At 39.9% G+C, this 27,052-nt stretch overlaps 1 protein-coding gene across 1 annotated transcript in view; it reads right to left on the bottom strand.

Annotated features, from left to right (window-relative positions):
• The window catches only part of HSDL2 (hydroxysteroid dehydrogenase like 2), a 52,647-nt gene extending 40,380 nt beyond the window's left edge, over positions 1-12,267 (bottom strand). Inside the window, exons 1-3 of the mRNA XM_080819892.1 lie at positions 12,123-12,267; positions 2,716-2,879; positions 1,442-1,540 (exon numbers count right to left, since the gene is read on the bottom strand). Coding sequence (XP_080676018.1) covers positions 1,442-1,540; positions 2,716-2,879; positions 12,123-12,139 — 280 coding nt within the window. The 5' untranslated portion in view covers positions 12,140-12,267. The remainder of the gene's footprint in view (positions 1-1,441; positions 1,541-2,715; positions 2,880-12,122) is intronic.
• Positions 12,268-27,052: the final 14,785 nt, after the last annotated feature.

Here is a 27,052-nt window from a genome sequence, read left to right as displayed (position 1 = left end):
GGAGATTTTTTGTTTTCCCTCAAAGGTATGGAAAACATATCCTCTTAACTGAAAACTAAACTCTGTGCTCCGGCCCTTTATAACATAGTACTCTGCAGTGAAGGTTATAAGCACAAGCCATGCTGACAATAAAATATTTCTTCCCATTGGCCAATATCTTTCACACGTACATACATACAGTCTCTGGAATATTATTGGGGGAGCAGGGAAGAGTGGTAACGGTTTGGGCAGGATTTGGACTTGGCCAGGTGCCTTGGTGTAATACCATCAAAGCTTTAGCTCACCCCCAACACCTGCCTTCTAGGAGTTTATGAACTAATTGAGGAAAAAAAATACTAAGCTCTAAAGCAGTACAACAGAGGTGCCTGAGGGGCTCAGCTGGTTAAGTGTCCCACTCTTGATTTAGGCTTAGGTCATGATCTCGGGGTTGTGAGATTAAACTCAGTGTCAGGCTCCATGCCTGGTGGGGAGTCTGCTTGATATTCTCTCCCTCCCCCTCTGCTCCCCCACCCCAGCTCTCTCTCTCTCTCTCTAAAATAAAATAAATCTTTAAAAAAAATAAAGTAGGGGGACCAGGGTGGCTCAGTGGTTAAGTGTCTGACTTCGGCTCAGGTCATGATCCCAGGGTCCTCAGATCGAGGCCCACATCAGCCTCCCTGCTACATGGGAAGCCTGCTTCTCCCTCTCCCACTCCTCCTGCTTGTGTTTCCTCTCTCTGTGTCAAGTTAAAAAAAAAAAAATTTAAAAAAAAATAAAGTAGTACAAGATAAGGATCAAAGGAATATTTTAGGAATTCAGAAAAAGAAAAATACACTTCTGACTAGTTGGCATGGTGAGGAAATTGGCTTCATGAAGGAGATAAGATTTAACCACAGAAAGGTGGGATTTCACAGAGAGAGAAGGGAGCATTTCAGGTAGGAATGGAGACGGACAGGTAGGCACTGGAAAAGCCTCAGGATGGGAAAGAGAAAAGGTTAAGAGACAAAAACCTCAAGGCAAGGATATGGAAGTAAACTATTTGAGGAAGAATAAAGTATTTACACAGGGGCACAGAAAATAGATGGAACCAAAAAAAGTCTGTTGAGATCAGAATGAAACATCTTGAATGGCAGTAAATTATCTATACTTAATCCAATAAATATCAAAAGTCATCAAATTGATGGCTACATTAGTTGAGGAGAGGCAAGAGGATGAGATCTGGGAAACGAGTTGGTTAGATGTATGTTACAGTCAAGGACCTAACCTGAGAATGAATGGTGGATGTGCTATATTATTCAAAATAACTTTTAACAATACAAAAGTCATCACATGGTTTTAAGCTGCATTTCTATGTAAGTGAATACTCATATCTGGTTATACTCCAAAGACTTAGGAAAGTTAAAAAAATTTGTTTAATTTATAGTTATAACAGTCAATAATTATTTCAGAATTAAGGTACTACCTCCAAATCGCTCCACTGCTTTCTCCACCGCATCATTGATTTGCTGTTCATCTCTCACATCAACAGCACATGGCAAGGCCTTTCCTCCAGCTGCTTCAACTACAAAGGACAAACAAAAAAAAGCATTGAGACATTCAAATACTAGATTTTTCATTCTGCTGTGAATCAAAAGAAGTACCCTATTTTCAGAAAATCAATATAAATAACTATGTTCTTATAACTGCTAGTGACTCCACCCTATTGTGGGACAGACAAACCCATATCCAGCCTCCAACTAGAGAGACCGATTATATTAAAAAAACAAAAAGTGGGGGTGTGTGCCTGGGTGGCTCAGTTGATTGAGCATCCAGCTCTTGGTTTCAGCTTGGGTCATGATCTCATGGGTCATAGGACTAAGCCCTGCTTGGGCTCCGTACTATTCAGGGAGTCTACTTGAGGATTCTCTCCCTGCCACCACTCTTGAGCACATGTGTGTGCTCTCTAAAATAAATAATAAATCTTTAAAAAACAAAAAACAAAAAGGTAATTTTAAAAACTCTATTAAAAAAGAAAAAAGGAAGGTAATTTAAAAGCCCTTTATTATGAAAAAAATTCAAGAAAAAGACAAAATTATAAAGAACGGTATATTAAACTACCATGAATCTTATCACCTATCTTCAATGACTGTTAATTCTCTGCCAGTTGTTTAATTTTTTTACTCCCAATCCTGTTTTTGGCTGGAGTATATTTTAAAACAAATCTCAGGCATCATCTCATTCATAAATACCTGATATGCGCTCCCCTAACATAACCACAATGCTATTAACATAACTAACAAAACTAGCAATATCCATTGAAGTTGAATTTGAAGCCCTCCCCCCCCCCATATCATGCCTAGAGCAATGCCTTGACTAGAAGCACTTGATAATTACTTGTGAACTTAAAGTATTAAGGTTATGAGTTTCAAACGGCACAGAGAATAAAAAACATGGAAAACTTTTTCCAAGTGTTCACATCATCCACCTCTCATTTCCACTCCCCTATTCTCTGCACAGATCCAAGAACCACTGCTCTCAAGAGACATGATTTTTAAAGGGAGTCTCTCATATCATACAAAAGTGCTGGGGAAGACACAGTTCCTGAACCCTTGCCCCCAGGTGACACAATATTTCTTTAACCAGATAAAATTATGTTTAGAGTAGCTTTCAAATAGCTATAAACTCTCCAGCAAATTTCCTATCTACTGAAACCACAGTTAGAACATTTCAAGAAATGGCATTGTCCCATTCACTCACTCTCTTCAGCAGCAGTAAAGATTGTGCCTGGAAGTTTGGGGTTTGCATGGGTGGTCTTCGCAGCAATGACAATGTTTGCTCCATCCTTTGCTGCTTTCAATGCAATAGCTTTGCCAATGCCACGACTTGCACCTGTGATAAAAACTGTACATCCTGCTAGCCTCCTACAACAGAACAGATAATGACCTTATAAGAAACCTCAGTGTTTTATTTACTTGTTAGTATCAGGAACTTCTGCGTACTTTCACAATATTTATGCTTCCTTCCCTAAAACTTCCTGCAGGGGCACCTGGGTGGCTCAGTTGGTTAAGCACCTGCCTTCGGCTCAAGTCATGATCCTGGGGTCCAGGGATCAAGCCCTGAATGGGCTCCTCGCTCAGTAGGTGGTCTGCTTCTCCCTCTCCTTCTGCTCTCTCTTTCTCTCAAATAAATAAATAAAAATCTTAAAAAACAAACAAACAAAAAACCAAAAAAACTTTCTCCAAACTTTCCTTCTTCCCTCCCTCCCTGACAGCTAACAGCTCTGTGATACTGCCACTGCATAATGATTTAAAAATTATTACAACTGCAGTTGGCCAGTCTTCTTGTAATAGGGCAAACAATATCTGGCCTGATAAAAAGTAAATATTTTTTTTAATTTTGATTTTTTACTATTTATTTATTACATTCAGTTAGCCACTGTATTATTAGTTTTTGATGTCGTGTTCAAGGATTCATTAGTTACGTACAACACCCCTTTTTTTTTTTTTTTTTTTTTTTTTTAAAGATTTTATTTATTTATTTGACAGTCAGAAATCACAAGTAGGCAGAGAAGCAGGCAGAGAGAGAGAGGAGGAAGCAGGCTCCCTGCTGAGCAGAGAGCCCGACATGGGGCTCGATCCCAAGACCCTGGGATCATGACCTGAGCCGAAGGCAGAGGCCTTAACCCGCTGAGCCACCCAGGCGCCCCTACAACACCCCTTTTAAAAGATGTTATTCATTTATTTGAAAGAGAGTGAGCCAGAGAAAGACTATGAGCAGGGGGAGGGGGAGCAGCAGACTTCCCCTGCTTAGCAGGAAGCCTGATATGAGGCTCGATCCCAGGACCCTGGGATCATGGCCTGAGGGGAAGGCAACTGATAACCAACTGAACCACCCAGGCACCCCCAGAAAAAAAGCAAACCTTAACAAGAAATAGGGAATTAATAAACTATACACACATTTCCCCACAGAAAAAGTGGGGAAAGTATTTTTTTCCCCACAGAAAAAGTGTTAACAAAGCTTATTTTTGAGTGATGCAATTATGAATAAATTTTATTACATTCTTTATATTCTTCAGGCTTTTTCAAGTTTTCTACAATGAATACATACCACTTAAAAGAAATTATCTAAAAGCAAATAAATGTATAACAGATGCTCATCATTGCTCGCAATAGCCAGATTGGAAAAAATGTAAACGTCTATCAACTGATGAGAGGATAAATAAATTGCTGTATACCCATACAGTGGAATATATCCAACAATAAAAAGGAAGTAAGTACTGATCCATGTTACATGAATGAACCTGGAAAACATTATGCTAAGTGAAAGAAGCCAGTTACAAAGGACCATACGTTGTATGACTGCATTTAAATGAAATGTCCAGTATAGGCTAATCTATTGAGACACAAGGATAGTGGTTGCCTAGGACTAGGGGTGCAGGGATGGGAGTTGACAGCTGAGAGATATGGGGTCTCTTCTGAAGATGATGCAAAGGTTTTTTTTTTTTTTAAAGATTTTATGTATTTATTTGTCAGAGAGAGTGAGCACAGGCAGACAGAGAGGCAGGCAGAGGCAGAGGGAGAAGCAGGCTCCCTGCTGAGCAAGGAGCCCGATGTGGGACTCGATCCCAGGACGCTGGGATCATGACCTGAGCCGAAGGCAGCCGCTTAACCAACTGAGCCACCCAGGCATCCAGATGCAAAGGTTTTAAAATTGATAGTGGTGGGGTGCCTGGGTGGCTTAGTCAGTTAAGCAGCTGACTTCTGATCTCAGCTCAGGTCTTGACCTCAGGGTTGTGAGTTCCAGCCCCACACGTTGAGCTGCCTGCTGGGCATTTAAAAAAAAAAAAAACAAAAACACTTGTTTAAGGAGAAGGATTAAAGAGAATATAGTGAAAGTGACAACAGCAAAGAGAAAAGGGTACAGTAACCACATAAACAGGCTTGTTAACAAAAAAGAACATAAGGTCTCTGCCAAGATCTATATGGATTTACACTCTGGAAAAGGTCAGAGGTAAACATGGGGAAGGGTTTTAAAACAAGAAATAATCGTTTTGGTAGGAAAGAAGGAGAACAGAGAAGAGGGGAAGGAAAACAGTATTATCAACACTCCAGAAGCCACCAGTCTATTCCTCTAATTCTATTCTCCTCCTTACTCTCCTACCCCACAAAGTAACAACTAGTTTACATATATTTACTCATTCCCATTTTTTTACTATTCCTAATATCAACACATCTATGCCTAAGCCAAGGGCCTCCTAAACAGTATAGCCCTAAAGCTAAAAATTGTTTACAGATGAACATTTATGATCAATTCGATGATAGGGAACACCATTTTTTTAAAAAAGATTTTTATTTATTTATTTATTTATTTACACAGAGAGAGTACAAGTAAGCAGAGTGGCAGCAGAGGGAGAGGGAGAAGCAGGCTCTCCGCTGAGCAAGAAGCCTGACACGGGGCTCAATTCCAGGACCCTGGGATCATGACCTAAGCCGAAGGCAGATGCTTAACGGACCAAGCCACCCAAGCGCCCTGGGAACACTAATTTTGAACCCCAGTGAAGCCAGACATTACATCCCTGTTGTGTACTGAAGTCTATCTACCAAAAGGATATATTGAAGTCCTAACCTCTAGTACCTCAGAATGTGACCTTGTTTGGAAACAGGATTGTTGCAGATGTTAGGTAAGATGTGGTCATATTAGGGGCACCTGGGTGACTCAGTGGGTTAAAAGCCTCTGCCTTCAGCTCAGGTCATGATCCCAGGGCCCTGGGATCGAGCCCCGCATCGGGCTCTCTGCTCAGCGGGAAGCCTGCTTCCCTTCTTCTCTCTCTGCCTGCCTCTCTGCCTACTTGTGATCTCTGTCAAATAAATAAATAAAAATCTTTAAAAAAAAAAATGATGAGGTCATATTAGAGTCGGGTGGGCCCTTAATCCAGTATGATTTGAAATGTGGAGGGAAGACTACATGAAAACCCATATACAAGAACACCATGCGATGAAAGAGGCAGAGACTAGAGTGACACAAGCTAAGAATACCAAGGGTTGCTGACTGTCACCAGAAGCTCTCTTACACCGTGGAAGAGGCAAGGAAGAATTCTACCCACAATTCCAGAGAGAGAATGGCCCAAGGGATACCTTGACTTTAGACATTTAGCCTCTGGTACTGTGAGAGAATTAATATATTTACAGCCACTCAATTTGTGGTATTTTGTTACAGCAGACCTAGGAAACTAATAAACCCTCTCTCTTCCCCCCCACCCCTGCAAAAGAATTTCATTCTTCTCAATCTATTGCCAAAAACTGTACTATTTTGAATTTCACTCATAAAAGATATTGTGGAAATTGGTTTCTCTCTTGTTCTCTCAGGAACCCTCTTTTTTCTATTATGAACAATGTTGCTAAAAATATTTTGGTTCGGGTTGCCTAGTTGGCTTAGTTAGTTAAGCCTCTGCCTTTGGCTCAGGTCATGATCCCAGGGTCCTGGGATCGAGTGCCACATTGGGCTCCCTGCTCAGTGGGGAGTCTGCTTCTCCCTTTACCCCTCCTCCTGCTTATGATCTCTTTCTCTCTCAAATAAATAAATAAAACCTTAGAAAAAAAAAATTCTTGTTCACTTTTTCCAGTCACATGGGCAAGAGTTTCTCTAAGGCATATATTCTTATTGGTGAAACGATGGACTATAGGATACTATTATAGGTCAAACATATAACCTACGTAAGTATTCATAAATTGGAGCACCTCGCTGGCTCTGTCAGAAGAGCACGATACTCTTAATCTTAGGGTCATAAATTCAAGCTCCACGCTGGGTATAGAGATTACTTAAAATAAACTTCACCAAAAAAGTATTCATGTATGGGGATGCCTGGGTGGCTCAGTCGGTAAAGTGGCTGCCTTCAGCTCAGGTCAAGCCCCACAACATCAGGCTCCCTGCTCAGTGGGGAGTCTGCTTCTCCCTCTGCCCCTCCCCCTGCTCATGCTCTCTCTCTCTCTAATAAATAAATTTAAAGGTATTCCCGTATGTAAACACATATTCATATATTTACATATTTAAATATAAATAATAAATATATGGTATCTATAAACCATGTATACTTAAAATAGCTTCTTACTTGTGGCTTGCTTTTTCACTACATTTATATAAATAAATAAATAAATATATATATATATATTTTTAAGATTTTACTTATTTATTTGAGAGAGAGAAACCATGAGTTGGGGCAGGGGCAGAGGAAGAGGTAGAAGCAGATCCCAACTGAGCAGGGAGCTAACAGGGAGCTCCTTCTCATGATCCCAAGATCATGACCTGAGCCAAAGTCAGATGCTTAACCGACTGAGTCACACAGGAGCCCCTATAATATCTTTTGATGAGCAGAAATTCTTTATTTTCATGTAGAATTTATGAATCTTCTTTTACAGCCAATGCTTTTGGGTTAAAAAAAATCCTTCCCTAACCACAACTGTATTAATTTGTCTCTCAAAAATTTTACGGTTAATCTTTTAAATTTTAGTCATTAATTTACCTAGAATTAACTTACAGGTATGAATTGAGGGATGGATCGAATTACATTTTTTTCCAGTAAGGACAACCAACTGTCCCAGTCTAAAAAGCCCATCTTTCCTACAGATCTTCAACTCTAGCTTTGCCAAGATGAGTCTCCATAAATACAGCTATTTCTAGGCTTTCTCTGCTATTCCATTGGTCCACATGGATTGCACTGTCTTAAGTGTTAACAGCTTTATCAGTCTTACTAACTGATAAGGCAAGTATTTTCAATTTGTTCTTCCTCAAGAGTTTCTTGGTTATGCTTGGACCTTTGCTTTTCCACACATTATTTTAGAATCAGCTTATCTCAGATGCCTGGGTGGCTCAGTGAGATAGAAGTATGCCTTCAGCTAGGGTCGTGATCCCAGGGTCCTAGGACTGGACCCCACATGGGGTGATGGGCTCAGTGCGGAGCCTGCTTCTCCCTCTCCCTCCCTCTGCTGCTTCCCCTGCTTGCGTTCCCTCACTCTGTCAAGTAAATAAACAAAATCTTTAAGGAAAAAAAAAAGAACAAACTTTTGTATACTGAAAATTATTAAATCTAAGACTTTAGTTACACATTATTTTGGTTTTCTATATAATCATATCAATTGCAAATAATGACAGCATTGTTTCTTTCACTTCAACCAAAGATTTTTTTCCCTTCTCATTTCTTATTTATTAAAAGAAGAAATGTTCCCAGATGGGAGGTCTGAAGTGCAAGAAGACATAAAAACCAAAAATACTAAAACAAAAGAAACAAACAAAAAATAGAAACAAACAAATAAAAAAAAAACCCTGGTAAATTAAGTACAGAAATCTACAAATGTATTTACAATAATAATTAGTAATACCATAAGTAATAATAAATAATATTTGCACAAAGAATTAAAATATATTATAATAACATATGTTAAAAACAGTGATTAGAGTTTAACTTTTCTAGGTCCTTGTATTGTTTGAGGGAGTGATAAAATTTTACTTACCTTAGACATTTTAAGTTATTTACACGGCAAAATTTCTACATTAAATGTGACAAACAGAAATCTCAGATCTTGGGGTATCTAGGTGGTTCAATTGGTTAAGCATCCAACTCTTGATTTCAGCTCAGGTCATGACCTGAGTCATGATCTCAGGGTTGTGAGATGGAGGGCTCCAGTCTCTGCCGGGAGTCTACTGGAGGATTCTCTCTCCCTTTCTATTTGCCCTTCTTCCCACTTATGTGCACACACTCTCTCTCTAAAATACGTAAATAAATCTTGGGATGCCAGGGTGGCTCATGGGTTGGGCATCTGCCTTTGGCTTGGGTCACGGTCCCAGGGTCCTGGGATCAAGCCCCACATCAGGCTCCTTGCTCAGGAGAAGCTTGCTTCTTCTCCCTTGGCCTGCTGCCCCCTACCCCTGCTTGTGCTCTCATTCTGATAAACAAAAAATAAAATCTTTAAAAAAATAAAATAAAACATACAAATAATTTTTAACAATTTAAAAAAAGAAATCCAAGACATGTCTCAACTATTGCTTTAAAAGCCTCATCCCTTTGCCTTTGGTACAGTTGGACTGATTCCCAGTAGGATAAAGGACATTTCTCTCCTCACAAAGAGTTTCAGGCACTGGCAAAAAGAAAGGCAAAGACAGTTTCTCCTCTTAATCTGAAGCCCTGGGCTGTCCTATAAAGAAACCCCCTCCAGCTCAAAAACATTAGAGCCGTTAAGAGGCAAGCAAGCAAGAAAGAGTCCCAATTTGTCAGTACCATTGGTGGATGGCTAAAACTTGTTAACGTAGTTAATCTACACTACAATTTTCCAAACTTCTCTGGCACCTCAAAATCAGAGTAAATGTGATTTAATTTTTGTTAAGTTTTTAAAAAGAAAAGCAACCACTTTTTAAAAAAAAAAAAACTATATAAGCTACTCAAGTTCATTTGGAGAAAGAAACATCCAATAATACCCAGGAAAATTCTGAAAAAAAATCCAAATGAGGCAGAAACTAGCCTTCCCAGATATTTAAACATTTTCTAAAGCTAGAGCAATTAACTACTTTGGTACTGGTGCATGAATAGACAGACTAAAGTAATAAAATAGAAAATCCAGAAACAGATCCCTGTCATACAAGACTTCGGTTATATGACAGGTGGAATTTCTAACAGAAAGAAAAGATTAACTAGTCAGTCAACAGTATTGGTACAATTGTACAGCCAGCCATCAGAACCAAAATGAAGAGGGTTTCCTAACTCACTTCCTATGTCAAAATAGTCAGCAAAATAGAATATCACCTCAGGTGAATGAAAAATCTGAGTAAAAACAAAATAAAAGTAATAAGAATAATAAAAATCCTAGAAAAATACTTATCAATTCAAAAGAAAATTCTACCTTTAGATGGCCCTATAGGTTTGTCACAAAACCACAAAAGCCTTAAAAGACTATGACTCAATCAAAACATGTTTCTGCATGATAAACAGTACAAAATTAAGACACAATGAAGAAGAATCTGAAAATATTTGTAACACATATGACACACAACAATTTTTTTTCAAATGGAACTCTAAGAGATCAATCAAAACCTAGTTGCGTAAGCCAGGCAAAGAAAAAGATACACAGATGGCTTTAAACCAGAATTTCTCAATCTGAACCATAGACATTTTGGAAAGGATAATTCTTTTTTTCTTTTTTTTAAGATTTTATTTATTTATTTGACAGACGGAGATCATGAGTAGGCAGAGAGGCAGGCAGAGAGAGAGGAAGGGAAGCAGGCTCCCTGCTGAGCAGAGAGGCCTCTATCCCAGGACCCCAGGATCATGACCCAAGCCAAAGGCAGAGACTTTAACCCACTGAGCCACACAGGCGCCCTGGAAAGGATAATTCTTTATCTGTAAGGGATTACACCGTGCATTGCAGAACATTTACCAATATTCTTGGACTCTAAAGATGCACACACTCCCACGCATACATAATTATGACAACCAAAAGTGTCCCAAGATATTGCCAAATGTCCCATAAGGGTCAAAATTGCTCCTTGATGTGGACTATTACTTTAAACATACAGAAAGATCCCCTCCCTCACAATGATGAAAAATTTAACTGTAATGAGGTGCCATCTTTTTCAATTAGGTTTTTAGTATCAAAATAAGTATTTTTATTATCAAACATTTTGTTGTTTGCCAACTTGTGGGGTTAGGAAATCTCATTCAATCTTTTGGGTGTGCAACCTCTTTGGAGCCCCAAGGATATTAGCCATTGAAATATAAAGTGCATATACTTTTTCAAACTTCGCCTCCAGGAATTTATCATACAGACACACTCAATTATATACAAACAGTGGATACAAGTTTAATCACTGCAGCAATTATGCAATAAGAAAAACTAGAAATGATCTGGTATCCAGTGATTGGGGACTCGTCAGACAAATTATGGTACATCAATAGAATACCATGTAACCAATAAAAGAGAAGATGTGCATATACATATGTAAAATGTACGTAAAAATACGTCCCAAGACATATTATGTAAAAATAAAAAGGGAGCGTGCCACTATTTGTAAAAGTGGTCTGTGTGTTTACAGTGGTGTACAAATGTTTAAAAATGCACAGACTATCTCTGGAAACATACCAGTGAGTAAACGGGAAACTGAATGTTAAGGATGGGGAAACTCACTATTTACCTTACACCCTTTTGAGCCTTTTAAAGTCTTTTGACCATGTGCCTGTATGTTTCAAGCAAGTTGTAAAATAAACAAGTCACCCCACTCAAGACATCTACACTTTATAGAAACAGAAAGTAAAATAGGTGCTAAGGGGAAGGTTGGAGTGGGCGAGTTGTTTAATGGGTACAGAGTTTCTTTTGCAAGTTGAAAGAGTTCTGGAGAATGGTTGCAGACAATGTGAATATACTGTACACTTAAAATGATTTAAGATGGTAGATGGTGGGGCGCCTGGGTGGCTCAGTGGGTTAAAGCCTTTGCCTTCGGTCACGATCTCAGGGTCCTGGGATGGAGCCCCGCATCCGGCTCTCTGCTCGGCGGGGAGCTGCTTCCCTCTGTCTCTGCCTGACTCTCTGCCTACGTGTGATCGCTGTCAAATAAATAAATAATCTAAAAAAAAAAAAAAAGATGGTAGATGGTGCTGTATATTTTACCCAGTATTTTAAAAAATCTTAAATGAACTGCCACCGTGAAAAAGATACCCATATTTAATATTAATTTAACTTGTTACTAATTTGAAAATCACTTTTTAAAACACCCCATTATCATTTCATTACTTCGGAACTGAGCGTTCGGAAAAGTGAAGAACCGCGGGCGGTACAGTGACCTTTCACCCAGAACTTGCAAACCTTCAGCAAAACACGCGAAAGTCTAAGGCAGGGCCTGCCCCGCGAGCGGCGGGGTAACCCATCTGGATCCTTTCCTTGTGGGAGAGACTTGCACGTGGCTGTCCCCCAGAGGTGCACAACTCCGAGTTACTTTCTCGCATCAGGGCGGGTTCCAGCAACACTGCGTGCCCAGCGTGGAGCAGCACTCCAGAGCGCGCCCTCCCACCGCCGGGCCGCGACCCGCGAGCCACCGACTCGGGCCCCACCTAGGCGCGCACTCCGCCCAGCCGCGGCTTCCCCTTCTCCCCTCCCCACCCCACGACGCCCCCATGCCCTTACCCTGTGTTGGGTAACATAATTTCCTTATACCAGACGAGACGGCCACAGCAGCTGCAGCAAGTGTACAGTCAGAGGCGGGGCTTCCCCCCTTATTTAGCCGCGTCGCGAGAGGGCGCCCCCCACCCCCGCTCGCCCCGCCCCCCACCCCCGCTCGCCCCGCGCCCCACCCCCGCTCGCCCCGCGCCCCGCCCCGGAGGCCTGCGCGGGTAACGAGCGTTGGAGATAGTGGCAGATCCCTGAGTGCGCCTGCGCACGCAGTGGGCCTCCCGGCGCACGGCGCTAGTTCCCACCTTCCCCGGCCTGGCCCCGGGAAACCAGCTCTCTGCGCAGGCGCTGGGAAAGAGAGGCAATTCCGCCCCACCCCTCTCGCGGCCTGCTGCGGTGACAATCGGTCTCCCGCCGGCGTCCCGCGTAGGGGGCGCGTCAGCCACTACGTATGTATGCTTTCCCCCGCCGCTTGCAGGCTCCCTCGTCGCAGCGCTTCGTTATTCGGCTGGTAGGGCGGTCGTTTGAGTCGAGCACTAGGGTCTCCAGGGCTTAGGTGAGCCTTCTCTGCAGGCCCTGACCTGCAAGTACTTTGGCTCCCCTTCTTCTCCCCCTCCGTGGTCCGAACCTGGATGCCTGTATGGCTGCACGCGCCCCATCGAGGGACAAGTTGTCCTCGGCGGATACCTTCTGCCAGACGCCGTCCAGCATCGCATTCGACTATAGCAAGGAATCTGGACTAAAGCCCCCCGGACCTCATTCGTCCGTAGATAGACCTGTGATGAGCGGCAGCTTCTGGATCAATAGCCTGGGGGAGAATGCATAGTTAGCGAAGGAACTCCCAAACTCTGTGCAGGAATAAGGTGAATTCTGAAATCTAGTACGGCGGGGTTTTGTTTTGTTTTGTTCTGTTTTAAGTTTTAATTTAATTTTTAAGTTTTAATTTAAGTTTTAATTTTATTTTTTTAAGTTTTAATTTGTTTTTTTTTAAGTTTAATTCCAGTTAACACATAGTATAATAATAGTTTCAAGTGTACAATATAGTGATTCAACACTTCATAGGACAGCAGATGCTCATCACAAGTGCACTCTAGTATTGTTTTTCATGGTATACCTGACATTACTCAGCTACCCTAATGAACCGAAGATTGGCATATCTTTAGGGAGTCGTGAAGAAACTGTGTTTTCGGGGCGCCTGGGTGGCTCAGTGGGTTAAAGCCTCTGCTTTCAGCTCAGGTCATGATCCTAGGGTCCTGGGATCGAGCCCCGCATCGGGCTCTCTGCTCAGCAGGGAACCTGCTTCCTCCTCTCTCTCTGCCTGCCTCTCTGCCTGCTTGTGATCTCTGCCTGTCAAATAAGTAAATAAAAATCTTTAAAAAAAAAAAAAAAAGAAAGAAACTGTGTTTTCAATTGGTAGGACAGGACAATGAGATGGTTACATGAAGACCAGTTAAACCAGCTTGAAGATGGGGTGTGTGCACTCCCTTTACTGCAAGCCCTAAATGGTTTTGTTTAATCATGTATATTGCCAGTCTCCTGTAGGCATTTGAATTGGTGATCTATGATATTGTCCTTAGAGACTCCAGAAGAATTTGTTTATTCAACAAATACTAGCACCTAGTGCATGCTGGTCACTATGTAGACATACAGCAGGACAAAAAAAGACAAGGTCTGCCTATGTGAGAGTAATGAGTAGCCAATGTATTAGACTGTTGTAGATATTGGGTGTTTCAAAGAGTGTTGATAGGGACTGTTAGATGAAAAGCTTACTCTCCACTCAAGAAAGTGAAAAGACAATCTACAGAATGGGAGAAAATATTTGCAATGATATATCTAATAAGGTCTAGTATCCAGAATAAAGAACTCTAACACAACTCGGCAACAAAAAGATGAACAAACCAACTAAAAAGTCAACAGGGGCTCCTGTGTGGCTCATTTGATTTGCCCTCTGACTCCTCATTTCAGCTCAAGTTATGATCTCAGGATGGTGAGATCCAGCCCCATATCTGGCTCTGGTGGAGCTCGGAGTCAGCTTGGGATTCTCTTTCCTTCTCCCTCTGCCCCTTCTCCGGTTCGCACAGACATTTGCTCTCTCTCATTCATTCTCTCCCCTCTCTCTAAAATAAATAAATAAATATCTTTTTTTTTTAAGTGAACAAAGGATCTGAATAGACATTTTTCCAAAGAAGATATGCAAGTGGTCAGCAAGCACACGAAAAGATGCCCACCAACATTACTTATTAGGGAACTGCAAATCAAAAGTATAATGAGGGGTGCCTGGGTGGCTCAGTCATTAAGTGTCTGCCTTTGACTCCAGTCATGATCCCGGGCTCTGCTCGGAGGGAAGCCTGCTCCTCCCTCTCCCACTCCCCCTGCTTGTGTTCCCTCTCTCACTGTGTCTCTCTCTCTAAATCTTTTTAAAAAATCTAAATCTTTAAAAAAAAAAAAACTATAATGAGATTCTACTTTATACATACTAGGATAGCTGTAATAGAATATATGGAAAATAACAATTGTTGGCCAGGATGCGGAGGAATTGGAACCCTCATACATTGTTGGTGGAAATGTAAAAAGGCATAGCCACTTTGGGAAACAAGTTTTGCACCTCCTCAGAAAGTTACAATTACCGCCTACTGGATATCCACATGCAAAAGAGTAGCCCCACTTCTTGATATATCCCCAAGAGAAATGTAAACATGTTCAGAAGAACCACCAGATGGCACTATTCTTTTAAAATTCAAAATTATATAAAGCAAAATGTCAATTTATTAACAATATTATGATATACTATTATAATCTAAGTTGGATTAAGGCAAAAATAGCATAAAGTTCTCTACAGGACTCCCATAAAGGAGAAATATTTTAAATTTTAAATTCCTTAGTGAAAATTTGTATTTTATAAAAAACACATCATTAAAAACAAAATGTGATACTCTAATTCCTTTTATTTTATTATTTAAATTAATTATTAATTAATATTACCAATATTAAAAAGTAATTTTGGGGGCGCCTAGGTGGCTCAGTTGGTTAAGTGTCCGCCTTCTGCTCATGGCCTTGATCCCAGGGTCCTGGGATTAAGCCCCACGTATGGCTCACTGCTCAGCAGGGAGCCTGCTTCTCCCTCTCCCCTGCTTGTGCTCTCTCTGTCTAGTAAATAAATAAAATTTTAAACAAATAAAATTTATTAAAAATAAAAAATAAGTAGTTTTCAAATGCATGGGGAATTGAAAATGCAGACTTGTTGAAATACTAAAAGATATGACATTGAGGGGTGCCTGGCTGGCTCAGTTAGAAAAGCATGTGACACTTAATCTCGGGGTTGAGAATTCAAGCCCCATGTTGGATGTAGAGATTACTTGAATAAAAAAAACTTGAAAAAAAAAAAAGGTATGACACCGAGAACAACTTGGTGTTAAATTAAATAAGTTAAAGTTAAATAAGGACTCTTCTAATTCTATCTTGCATAAGTATGTGTATATATATATATATATATATATATATATATATATATAAAAGATTTATTTTATTTCTTGAGAGAGAGGAGGGACCGAGGAAGAGGGAGAGAATCCTCAAGCAGACTCGGTGCTGAGCAGGGAGCCTGACGCAGAGCTTGATCCTAGGCCCCTGAGATCATGACCTGAACTGAAACCAAGAGCTGGATGCTTAACAAACTGAGCCACCCAGGCATCTCAAGAATATCTTTTTTAAAGTATATAATGGGGTGCCTGGGTGGCTCCGTGGGTTAAAGCCTCTGCCTTTGGCTTAGGTCATGATCCTGGGGTCCTGGGATCTAGCCCCGCATAGGGCTCTCTGCTCAGCAGGGAGCCTGCCTCCCTCTCACTCTCTGCCTGCCTCTCTGCCTACTTGTGATCTCTGTCTGTCAAATAAATAAATAAACTCTTAAAAAAAATAAAATATATAATGCAGTAACATTCAAGTTTGTTGACCACACCCACATAAAGAAATTTCTTAAAGATTATTCTTTTGAGAGAGAGTGAGAGCGGGGGATGGGCAGAGAGAGAGAGAATCTCAAGCAGACTCCCTGCTGAGCATGGAGCTCAATGTAGGGCTTGATCTGGTGACACCGAAGTCATAACCTGAGCCAAAACCAAGAGTCAGACACTGAACCAACTGAGCCACCCAGGCACCCAACAAAAAAAGTTCTTTTTCATCTAGACCCAGTACACAGAGTTTTCTATTTTATTGAATCTAGTATATTCTATCAAGTTGATCATAACCTACTAAATTTTTTGATGACTCATTAATGGATCATAACCTATTTGGAAAACACCCCTTTAGTGTGTTGTTACATACCATTGTGATTTTTCACCTTGCCTTTTTAAGATATTCTAGGCTTCTTCATTCAGATATAAAATTACTAATAAATGGTCAGAGGCCAACAAACAATGCAGATGCTTTCAATGCAGATGCTTTCAAGTCACAGCTCTTGAAACTTTCCATTCCTTTCACCCACAAGACAGCTCATCCTGGTCCAGGTTAAAGGGAAGAAATCCTTGGGGTTTTGAAGGTATGGCAGTTCTTCTGATAATGTACCAAATCTTCCCCATAGGACTGCTAGCAGTACTTTTTGCTGCTCAAAGAATTATTCCGTCACTATTTTATTAGTAACTGTTGGATATTAACCTCAATGCTGTATTTTAATGTCTTTATCTTCTTGATAATACGTGACTACAACAATCTAGAGAAAGTGAAAATTTCCATCTTAATACCATCCTTTGGAGATAATCATTGTTAATATTTTGGCATGTATCCCTTAAGACTTTGAAATTTTATAGAGGTTTCCATTATTTGTAAATCCTAGGGGAGATTATGTATACCAATTGTTTGGGATACTGTTTTTGTTTTCCTTAATGTATTATAGACATCTTTCCAAGTTTACACCTAAAAGTTTATCTTGACTTGTTATATATTTATTTATTTTAAGATTTTATTTATTTATTTATTTGACAGAGAGAGATCACAAGTAGGCAGAGAGAGAGAGAGAGAGGGAGGGGAGGAAGCAGGCTCCCTGCCGAGCAGAGAGCCCGATGTAGGGCTCGATCCCAGGACTCTGGGATCATGACCTGAGTCGAAGGCAGAGGCTTAACCCATTGAGCCACCCAGGCACCCCTATATATTTATTTTTAAAATATTTTAAAGATTTTAGAGTGAGCATGATCAGGGGGAGGAGCAGAGGGAGAGGGAGAGAGAGAATCTCAAGAAGAGCATGGAGCCTGACGCAGGGCTGGACCCCAGGACCCTGAGATCTTGACCTGAGCTGAAATTAACAGTCAGATGCTTAACCAACTAAGCCACCCAGAGGCCCCTACCTTGACTTTTTAGAAACAGGTGTGTAGTTTTCTTTTACATGATTATACTGAAATTAATTTTACCATTCTCATTTGTCATGGAAATTTTAATTGTCTCAACATTGTCTCTATTATAAACGGCCTTGCAATAAAAACTTCTGTGCCTGCGTAATTGGTCATTACTCATTTTTCTCCAAAATACATTCCTAGAAATGAGACTGCTCAATGAATATGCAAATACAGTTTAGCAAGGTTGTTATTGATACAGTTGATCCTTGAACAACACTGGTTTAAACTATGTGAGTCCACTTTACATGGATTTTTTTTGATAAATACAGTATAGTATTATAAATGTATTTTCTCTTCCTTATGATTTTTTTTTTTGAAGATTTTCTTTATTTATTTGAGGGAGAGAAAGAGCATGAGCGAGGGAGAGGCAGAAGCAAAGGGAGAAGCAGGCTCCCTGCCCTGTCCTGTTACGGGACTCAATCCCAGTACCCGGGGATCATGACCTGAGCCAAAGGCAGACACCCAACTAACTGAGCCACTCAGATGCCCTCCTTATGGTTTTTGTAACATTTTCTTTTCTCTGGCTTATTTTAAGAATACAGTATATACTACATGGAACCTACAAAATATGTGTTAATAGACAGTTGATGTTATTGTAAGGCTCTGGTCAACAGTAGGCTATTAATAGTTAAGTTTTGGGGGAGTCAAAAGTTACACACAGATTTTTGATTATGTGGGCATCAGTGCCCCAACCCCCTCATTGTTCAAGAGTCAGCTGTACCTTAGACCAGTATTTCTCAACCTTACCACAACTGACCTTTTGGGTTGGATAATCCTTTGTCGTTGGAGTCTGTCACATGTATTGCAGTATGTTTAGCAGAATTCCTAGTCTGGGGGCGCCTGGGTGGCTCAGTGGGTTAAAGCCTCTGCCTTCTGCTCAGATCATGATCCCGGGGTCCTGGGATCGAGCCCCACACTGGGCTCTCTGCTCCGCAGAGACCCTGCTTCCTCCTCTCTCTCTGCCTGCCTCCCTGCCCACTTGTGATCTCTGTCTGTCAAATAAATAAATAAAATCTTTAAAAAAAAATAAAGAATTCCTAGTCTGTACCTCTTAGATGTGATAGCCCCCACTCCCGTGTATGTATGTTTAAATATATTACAAAAAATTTACCATGTTAACCATGTTAAAGTGTATCCTTAAAGTATGCTCACATTGTTGTGCAACCAACACCACCATCTAAGCCCTTCCAGTTTTGACACTCCAGAAATTGTTGAATGTCCTCTGGAGGGCAAAATTACCCTTGTTGTTTACACCATCACAGAGGTAAATGAGAAGTCAAAAATGTAATGTTATTAAAAGGAAAATGAGAAGCTGAAGAGCTGTAATAGAATAAACAAAACTAAAAAAGACATTACAACTAAATGAAACACATGATCCTAGACTGGTTTCTATACAGAAGAAGAAAATTTGCTATAGCACAATTGACAAATTGGAATATGTACCATAGATTAAAGTACTGCATCAATGATAAATTTCCTGAATTTGATAACTACTGGGGTTATGCAAGAGAAGGTCTATGTTCCCAGTATGAAGTATTAAGGAATAAAAGGAAATTATTACCTACTCTCAAGTGTGTGTGTTTGTGTGTTGTGTGGAGAGAGAGAGAGAGTACGCTAAAACAAATGTGGGGAAATGTTAAAAATTGGTGATTTGGAGTTAAGATGTATGAGAGTTCCTTTTTTTTTTTTTTGGTTACAACTTTACTTTCCTGTAAGCTTGAACTTAATTCAAACTAAAAAGTTTTATGTTTTGTTTTAAGTGAAAGAAAATCCTTATAGCTGAGACTATTTCTTAACTGCCCATGCTTTTCAACTCCTTGTCCTTGCTAATTTTGCTCATCTATGCTTCAGAAAAGTTTAGAATACAGTTTAGAACAGAATCTTTTTTTTTTTTAAGATTTTTTAACTTATTTATTTATTTGACAGACAGAGATCACAAGTAGGCAGAGAGAGAGGAGGATGCAGGCTCCCTGCCGAGCAGAAAACCCGTCGCGGGGCTCGATCCCAGGACCCTGGGATCATGACCCGAGCCGAAGGCAGAGGCTTTAACCCACCGAACTACCCAGGGGCCCCTAGAACAGAATCTTGATTAGTCTAGGTTAGTGGTTCTTAAACTTTAATGTGCACAAGAATCAACTGAAGAGCTTTGTAAAACACAGATTAATGAGCCTGACCTCCGGAGTTTCTGATTAACTAGGTCTTAGACAGTAGAGTTGAAGAATTTGTAGTTGTAACGAGTTTCCAGGTAAGGCTAATGCTGTTGGTTGTGGCTCCAAAAGGTGTAGGCTGGTAGTTCTCAACCTTGCTTGCAAATTGGAATCACGTGGGGATCTTTTCAAAATTTTGATGTCTGGGTCTTACTCCCAGAGATTCTAATTAAGTTGGTATGGAATACACATAGGTGGTATTTTTTTTTAAGCCCCTTAAGTGGTTCTAATATGCAGTCAGTGATTGAGAATCACTGACCTTAGTCAGTGAAATCCCATTCCCCTCACCCATACCTTGATTAGAAGTGGACATGTTATCTAGTTTTGGCAAATGTGAGGTCTGCTAAGAAATTTTCTTAGTCTTTTGACTGAGAAAGGTGGCTTCGTCTTTTGAGTATCCGATTCTTGATTTTGGCTCAGGTGGTGATCTGAGCATCATGAGATCAAGCCCTGTGTCGGGCTCCGCCCTCAGTGGGCTGGTGATTCTCTTTCTCCCCCTCCCTCAGCTTCTCCCCCACTCTCAAGTGCTCTCTTTCTAAAATCAATCAATCAATCAATCTTTAAAAAGAAAGAGACCACAGAATAAGTTGCCTCTTTTCTTCTAGATGTTAATACCGGATGTGATGCTTGGAACAGCTGCATTTATGTTGCATCACAGGGGGTATTGGTCTTTCCCCTTCCTGTGACTCCTTCAAAGGTGATCTTTCTTCTGTAACATTCATGGAAGAAAGGTTAGGGCTGGGAGGCAGCCCTCAGTACCCTCCTGAGTTTTCCACCTAGCCTTCTTGTATTCCCACTGCTCCAAGTTATGCTGTGGGTTTTCCTCACTTTGCAGGTGTCATCTTTTAGAATTCCAGGAAAGGGTTTCCTCAGTAGACAACAGCTCACTTGCATGACTGCAAATCATGAGTGGAATGGATATGTAGGTGTATGGATCATGCCTTATTTCACTTTCCTGCTTGTTGGTTTATTTACTATACTATCTGCACACAACTCTTAGCCAAAGAGTTGAGGCTAATGTGAGGGAATTATAGGTATGTATATGTAATAAGTCCATATACATATATATACATACTATACATACATATATATATAAAATTATGTATATATAACAATTAACTTTATACTTTATGGGATAACCGCTATGTCAGAGACTGATATTTGCCTACCTATAATGCATTCTCTGCTTCTTTTTACCAACAGTATCGATTACTGGAGGTGTCTGTATGCCCAGAAAAAAGCCTGCATCTCTCAGCCTGCCTTGTAACTAGGAGTGGCCATGTTACCAAATTATGGCTAATGAGACATAAGTGGAAGATATTGCAGTGGACTTCTGGGAAAGCTTCTTTAAAGAGATTCCAGCCATTTTGTGATCTTAAGAATGAAAACCATATGCTCACATAATAAAAGGGAGACTGGGTCTCTGATGAACATGTAATGTCATAACAGCCCTGAAACTACTACTTCTAGACTACTTTTGCAGGAGAAATTAATCTTTATCCAGTTTAAGACACTGTAATTATTTTTTGTTTCCTGTTATATGCATCTGGACCTAACTCTTAAATGATACCCTATTTCAAGGCAAAAATATCAAAAGAACATAAACCATTGCAGGTTCCCTCTCGAGTTTACCCAAATCTCTAGCTTTGTTTCTTGTTTTCATATCGGCTTTTCTCCCTAAGAGCACCAATATTGTTCAAATTTCCTTCTTCAAAATTGCTTTTAGGGGTACCTGGGTGACTTAGTTAAGTGTCTGACTCTTGATCTCAGCTCAGGTCTTGATCTCAGCTCAGGTCTTCAAAATTGCTTTTAGGGGTACCTGGGTGACTTAGTTAAGTGTCTGACTCTTGATCTCAGCTCAGGTCTTGATCTCAGCTCAGGTCTTGAACTCAGGTTGTGAGTGTTTTTTTTGTTCTTTTTTTTTTAGATTTTATTTATTTTTTTGAGAGAGAGAGAAAGTGAGAGAGACAGGGAGAGCATGAGACGGTTGAGGGTCAGAGGGAGAAGCAGACTCCCTGCTGAGCAGGGAGCCCAATGTGGGACTCGTGGGACTCAATCCTGATTACCTGAGCCAAAGGCAGTCGCTTAACTAACTGAGCCACCCAGGCGCCCAGGGTTATGAGTTCTTAAAAACAAAATTTTTTAGTATCTCCAATGCTTTTAGGAAATCCCATCCTCCACTCATAGGAGTTGGTCTTACTTATATCAGGATCCATCCTTCTTTCTCAGGCCATACATTTTCCCAAGTCTGAATTATTCATTCTTTTAAAAATATGACTTAAGCAAAAGAGTCTGGGTTGGGTGTGGGTATTCTAAGTCCAGTTCCTTTGAGATATTTCCATCTAATTCTTCCTGGTATCAAACACACCCACATCTCTCAAAGTCAGGCATTAATTCTGTGACACAATACTCTACTAATAGTATATATAGTCTTTGCAAGGTGAGAGAAGCTTGACTCTTCTATAATCAACATGGCTTCATACCTGCTCACTATAAAGATAGTATTTTAGGGGTGCCTGGGTGGCTCAGTGGGTTAAGCCTCTGCCTTTGGCTCAGGTCACGATCTCAGGATCCTGGGATCAAGCCCTGATCTCAGGATCCTGGGATCAAGCCCCACATCCGGCTCTCTGCTCAGCAGGGAGCCTGCTTCCCCCTCTCTCTATCTGCCTGCCTCTCTGCTGACTTGTGATCTCGGTCTGTCAAATAAGTGAATAAAATCTTAAAAAAAAAAAGATAGTATTTTATTTTGTAGAATAATATCAATTCTTTATCTTCAGGCCTTCAAACTGTGCCTAAAAGGCATCAAAAAAGCAAGTTAAAACAAAACCCATTCGAAGTTACCTTAAGAATCAGGCCCATAATTGAGCCATCTATCTCTTAATGGCCACTACTTTAATACACAAAGATCAAGCTTTGGAATTACCAAATGTGTTAACTCTGCCAAATTAAATTCTTGTTGGTGTCATCCTACTATCTCCCTCTACTAAATTAAATTCTTGATTAGAGTCTCACACTCCCACTTTTCCAGGAGAAGAGAAGGTATATGAGGACTTATTATCCTCTAATAGAAGTAATCCTCCACCTCTGTGAGTTGGGGAGGGGAGGGGGAGATTTGCTTTTCCAGTTACCTCAACAGCATATCTTCATAGAGAAGTGTTCCAGATTATTCTTTTGTTTTGTTTTTCTGCTACTGACCTTTTGCTTGTTTGCCTGTTCAAGGTTGAGCATTTGCCTCATGCACCCTGTGGGATTATCTGCAGTTAAAACATTTTTTTAGAAACATATTGGGGAGGGAGAACAACAGCTCTATTCAGTTGTCTGGCATCCCAGGAACCTTTCTATCGACCTTATAGACTATGATCTGCTTTTTGCACATGCTAATATTCCAAGAAAAGGCAAATGAGGAAAAAGAAAATATACTCTAAACAATCTATCTGGCTCTTCATTAAACAGTTATGTCAAAAAATTTAGAGAGGGTTTGAATTAGTGGCCAGAGTCAAGGGCTTATTCTAGTTGCAAAATAAAATTTATAATTCCTATTGGTGTATGTCCTCAGACGCCTAAGGAGGGACTATTTTGTCCCACATAAGAGCTTTTATGATATTGGGGCTCAGTTGGTTAAGTGGCTGCCTTGGGCTCAGGTCATAATTCCAGGGTCCTGGGATTGAGCCCCCACATCAGGCTCTCTGCTCAGCGAAGAGCCTGTTTCTCCCTCTCCCTCTGCCTGCTGCTCTGCCTACTTGTGCTCTCTCTCTCTGTGTCAAATAAATAAATGAAAATTAAAAAAAAAAACCTTTTACAATATTATAGGCATCCGTAATGTGTATCAACTTCACATAGCTATAAACAAATGGAATATGAAAGCAGGAAAAGTTAATCAACTCAGTATAGTAGACCAATTTCAGTTCAGGAAAGAAGAGTTATAAATAACAGGTTATGGAGAAGAAGAAAAAAAGGGGAGTTGCCCCTTTTCCTCTGCTACCCTACTCACTGCTATTTCTTTTCACCTCCCTCCTTCTTGGAAAACCCTGAGGTGAATCACATGTGAGTTGACCAGTTAGGGACAGATAAAGTAAGGGACAATCATGTTAAGAGCTGGTGAAATGAAAATCATTAATGGTTACATAACTTCCAGGGAAGAGGGAAGTGTAGGAAAGTGAACAGAAATGAACCAAAACCAGAGAAGAAAATTTCACATTTAAACTAGGGAACTGCCACAATTCTACCACAGACTATGAAGAATACCTTCCAAATTGTACCCAAATTAAGAAAGTGAGATTTAATAAGCATATCCTCTAAATAGCAACTCAGTGCCATTTTAAGAAGGTAAATGAGATAGCTATAAAGGTCTAACAGTAATCTGAAACTTGAAGAAATAAACACTAGGGACATGGATAGACCATAGAAAAATTAAGGCCACCTTGGCATCCATTCTCAGATGGCAAGGAAGGTAGAACCGAAGAAGAGAAAATGTACCATACGTTTTGATTTTCCAGAACTCAGTTTCCGGACTTATAACTGAAACTGGAAAGTGAGGGATAGCTGAAAAGTTAACAGTAACAGACAGATCAGTTAACAGACCGATCTGCAACTGTTGATCCAAATAAATTGAGCAGAGTAAATAAACACTGACTATAAGATAAAAATCCTATAACATTCTAGAGTGAAACTCCCAAACTAAAAAAATCAATCTTAATTTCAATAGAAAAGAGAACCTAGAAATCAGATTTCTTTTCTTTTCTTTTTTAAGATTTAAAGTGATCTCTATACCCAACGTGGCAGTTCAAACTTACAACCCCAAGATCAAGAGTTGCATGCTCTTCTGACTGAACCAGCCAGGTGCCCCTTAGATTTGATTTCTAATACTCTGCTCTAATAAAAGGAATCAGCATTCCTTGGAGAAATGACCAATTCTTCAACTACAGTAGAAAATATATAAGATGAGCCTGGAACATCTTATAGTGGCAGAAAGTTAGGAAGTGCTGAAAAATGAAAACAAAAAACCAAAAGACTCCCATTGAAGGAGGTATGTCAAAGGAGCATAGAAGTCAACTGAAAGACCTCCCAATGGCTAAAGCTGGAAAAATCTGGGCAACAAAATAAAGTGGTTGTAACCAAAGTATAAAATAAATATTTGAGTCTTTACTGATATAATTATATGATTGAATAAATAAATAAATGGGGAAAAAGAACAAAATTTCCTATGTAGAAGAATTCCAAATAGTTTATGTAAATACTGCCCCCTGAAGAAGGTTAATAACTTCCCATTCCTTAAGTACGGGCTGTATACAGTGACATCTCCTAGAGTTCAGTAGGAAAGGGGTGGGGGTGGAATGACTTTACAGCGAAGAAAGCTGACAACATCTCAGTTAAATGATCAAAGTTAGTATCAATTGTGGTACATTATGTTGATAATACATGTTCTTTTTTTGAAGATTTTATTTTATTTTATATTTTAAGATTTTATTTCTTTGAGAGAGAGGGAGAAAGAGTGCAGGGAGGGAGAGAAAGGGAGAGAATCCCAAGCAGACTGCGCTGAGCATGGAGCCTGACGTGGGGCTTGATCCCACAACCCTAAGATCATGACCTGAGCTGAAACCAGAGTTGGACGCTTAACCAACTGAGCCACCCAGACACCCGTAAAGATTTTAAGATTTTGTTGTTAAGTAATCTCTACACCCAATGTGGGGCTCGAACTTAGAACTCTGAGATCAAGAGTCACATGCTCCACAACTGAACCAGTCAGGTGCCCCAATAATATGGACCTTTGATATGGCATGATGAAAATGGCACTTTATCTCTGTGGTCTCTCTCTCAAAAACCTATAACCCTAGTCTAACCATGATAAAAAATAAGCAAACCAGAAACACCAGACAAATCCCTGCTGGAGGACATTGCACAAAATACCTGAGCAATACTACTCAAAACTATCAAGGTCATAAAAAACAAGTAAAGTCTAAGAAACTGTCACAGCCCAGAGGATCCTAATAGAACATGATGACTAAATGTAATGTGTCTTGGATCAAATCCTGAAGCAGAAAAACATTAGGTAAAAACCAAGGAAATCTTAATAAAGTATGGTCTTTAGTTAATAACAATGTATCAGTATTGGTTCCTTAATTATGACTAATCTACCCTCCTATGTAAGATAATAATAGCAAAAACTAGGTGTAGGAACTGTAAGAACTCTGTACTGTCTTCACAGTTTTCTGTAAACCTAAAACTGCTCTAAAATATAAAGTTTACTTTAAAAGTTTTAAAATCTTAGGGGCTCCTATAGACAAGTAATAGATTCATAAGGACTCCGGAAACATGATACCTTCTAAAAAGATTATTGAAGTTATAATTCTGCTAATGGAAAGATTAATTTAAAAAACTATCAATGAACATTAATTCACGTAGATGTGAATATTCAGTTTAATGTGACAGTTATAATTCTTAATAGAAATTTTACATAATGTGAAAATGATAATACTTTGATAAAACTGACTGTAACAAAAGAGTCATGAAAGTTAGGGTGAGGGCTAATTTGTTTATTTCTGAGTGGAGTCAATAAATAGCATTTTTGCTTCTGAGCTGATGATTTAAGTATACTATTTATTTATTTATTTATTTATATTTTTAAAAGATTGTTTATTTATTTATTTATTTGAGGACGGGAAGCAGGCTCCCTGCCAAGCAGAGAGCCTGATGCAGGGCTCGATCCCAGGACCCTGGGATCATGACCTGAGCCGCAGGCAGAGGCTTTAATCCACTGAGCCACCCTGGCGCCCGTAAGTATATTATTTAAAGTTTAAAGATAACCACTTGTGGAATTAAAACTAGATCTTCTAATTTACCAGAGGAAGTTGCCGTAATTCAGATACTAAAACTGTACCAATCACAAATGCTCTAAAGCAATTTCATTTATTAAGAGATATTAAAACAGTAATAAAAGTATTAACAAATATATTAATGTATTTAAAAATACCTTGACAAAGTATATTTTATTCTGTGAATGCAGGAATGTATTGACATGAGAAAATTGATGACAATTTTCCATTAAAAGAAAAAAGGAGGGGCACCTGGGTGGCTCAGTGGGTTGAGTCTGTGCCTTCGGCTCGGGTCGTGATCCCGGGGTCCTGAGATCGAGCCCCGCGTCGGGCTTTCTGCTCAGTGGGGAGCCTGCTTCCCCCTCTTTCTCTGCTGCCTCTCTGCCTGCCTGTGATCTCTCTCTCTTGTCAAATAAATAAATAAAAATCTTAAAAAAAAAAAAAAAGAAAAGAAAAAAGGAGAGGGGCGCCTGGGTGGCTCTGTTAGTTAAGTGTCCAACTCTTGATTTCAGCTTAGGTCATGATCTCAGGGTTGTGAGATCAAGCCC

Source organism: Martes martes, assembly GCF_963455335.1.
Source record: "Martes martes genome assembly, chromosome: 12".
In the NCBI taxonomy this organism is placed as follows: Eukaryota; Metazoa; Chordata; class Mammalia; order Carnivora; family Mustelidae; genus Martes; species Martes martes.
The sequence above is the reverse complement of the archived record's forward strand: the minus strand, read 5'-3'. Positions and strand labels throughout refer to the sequence as shown.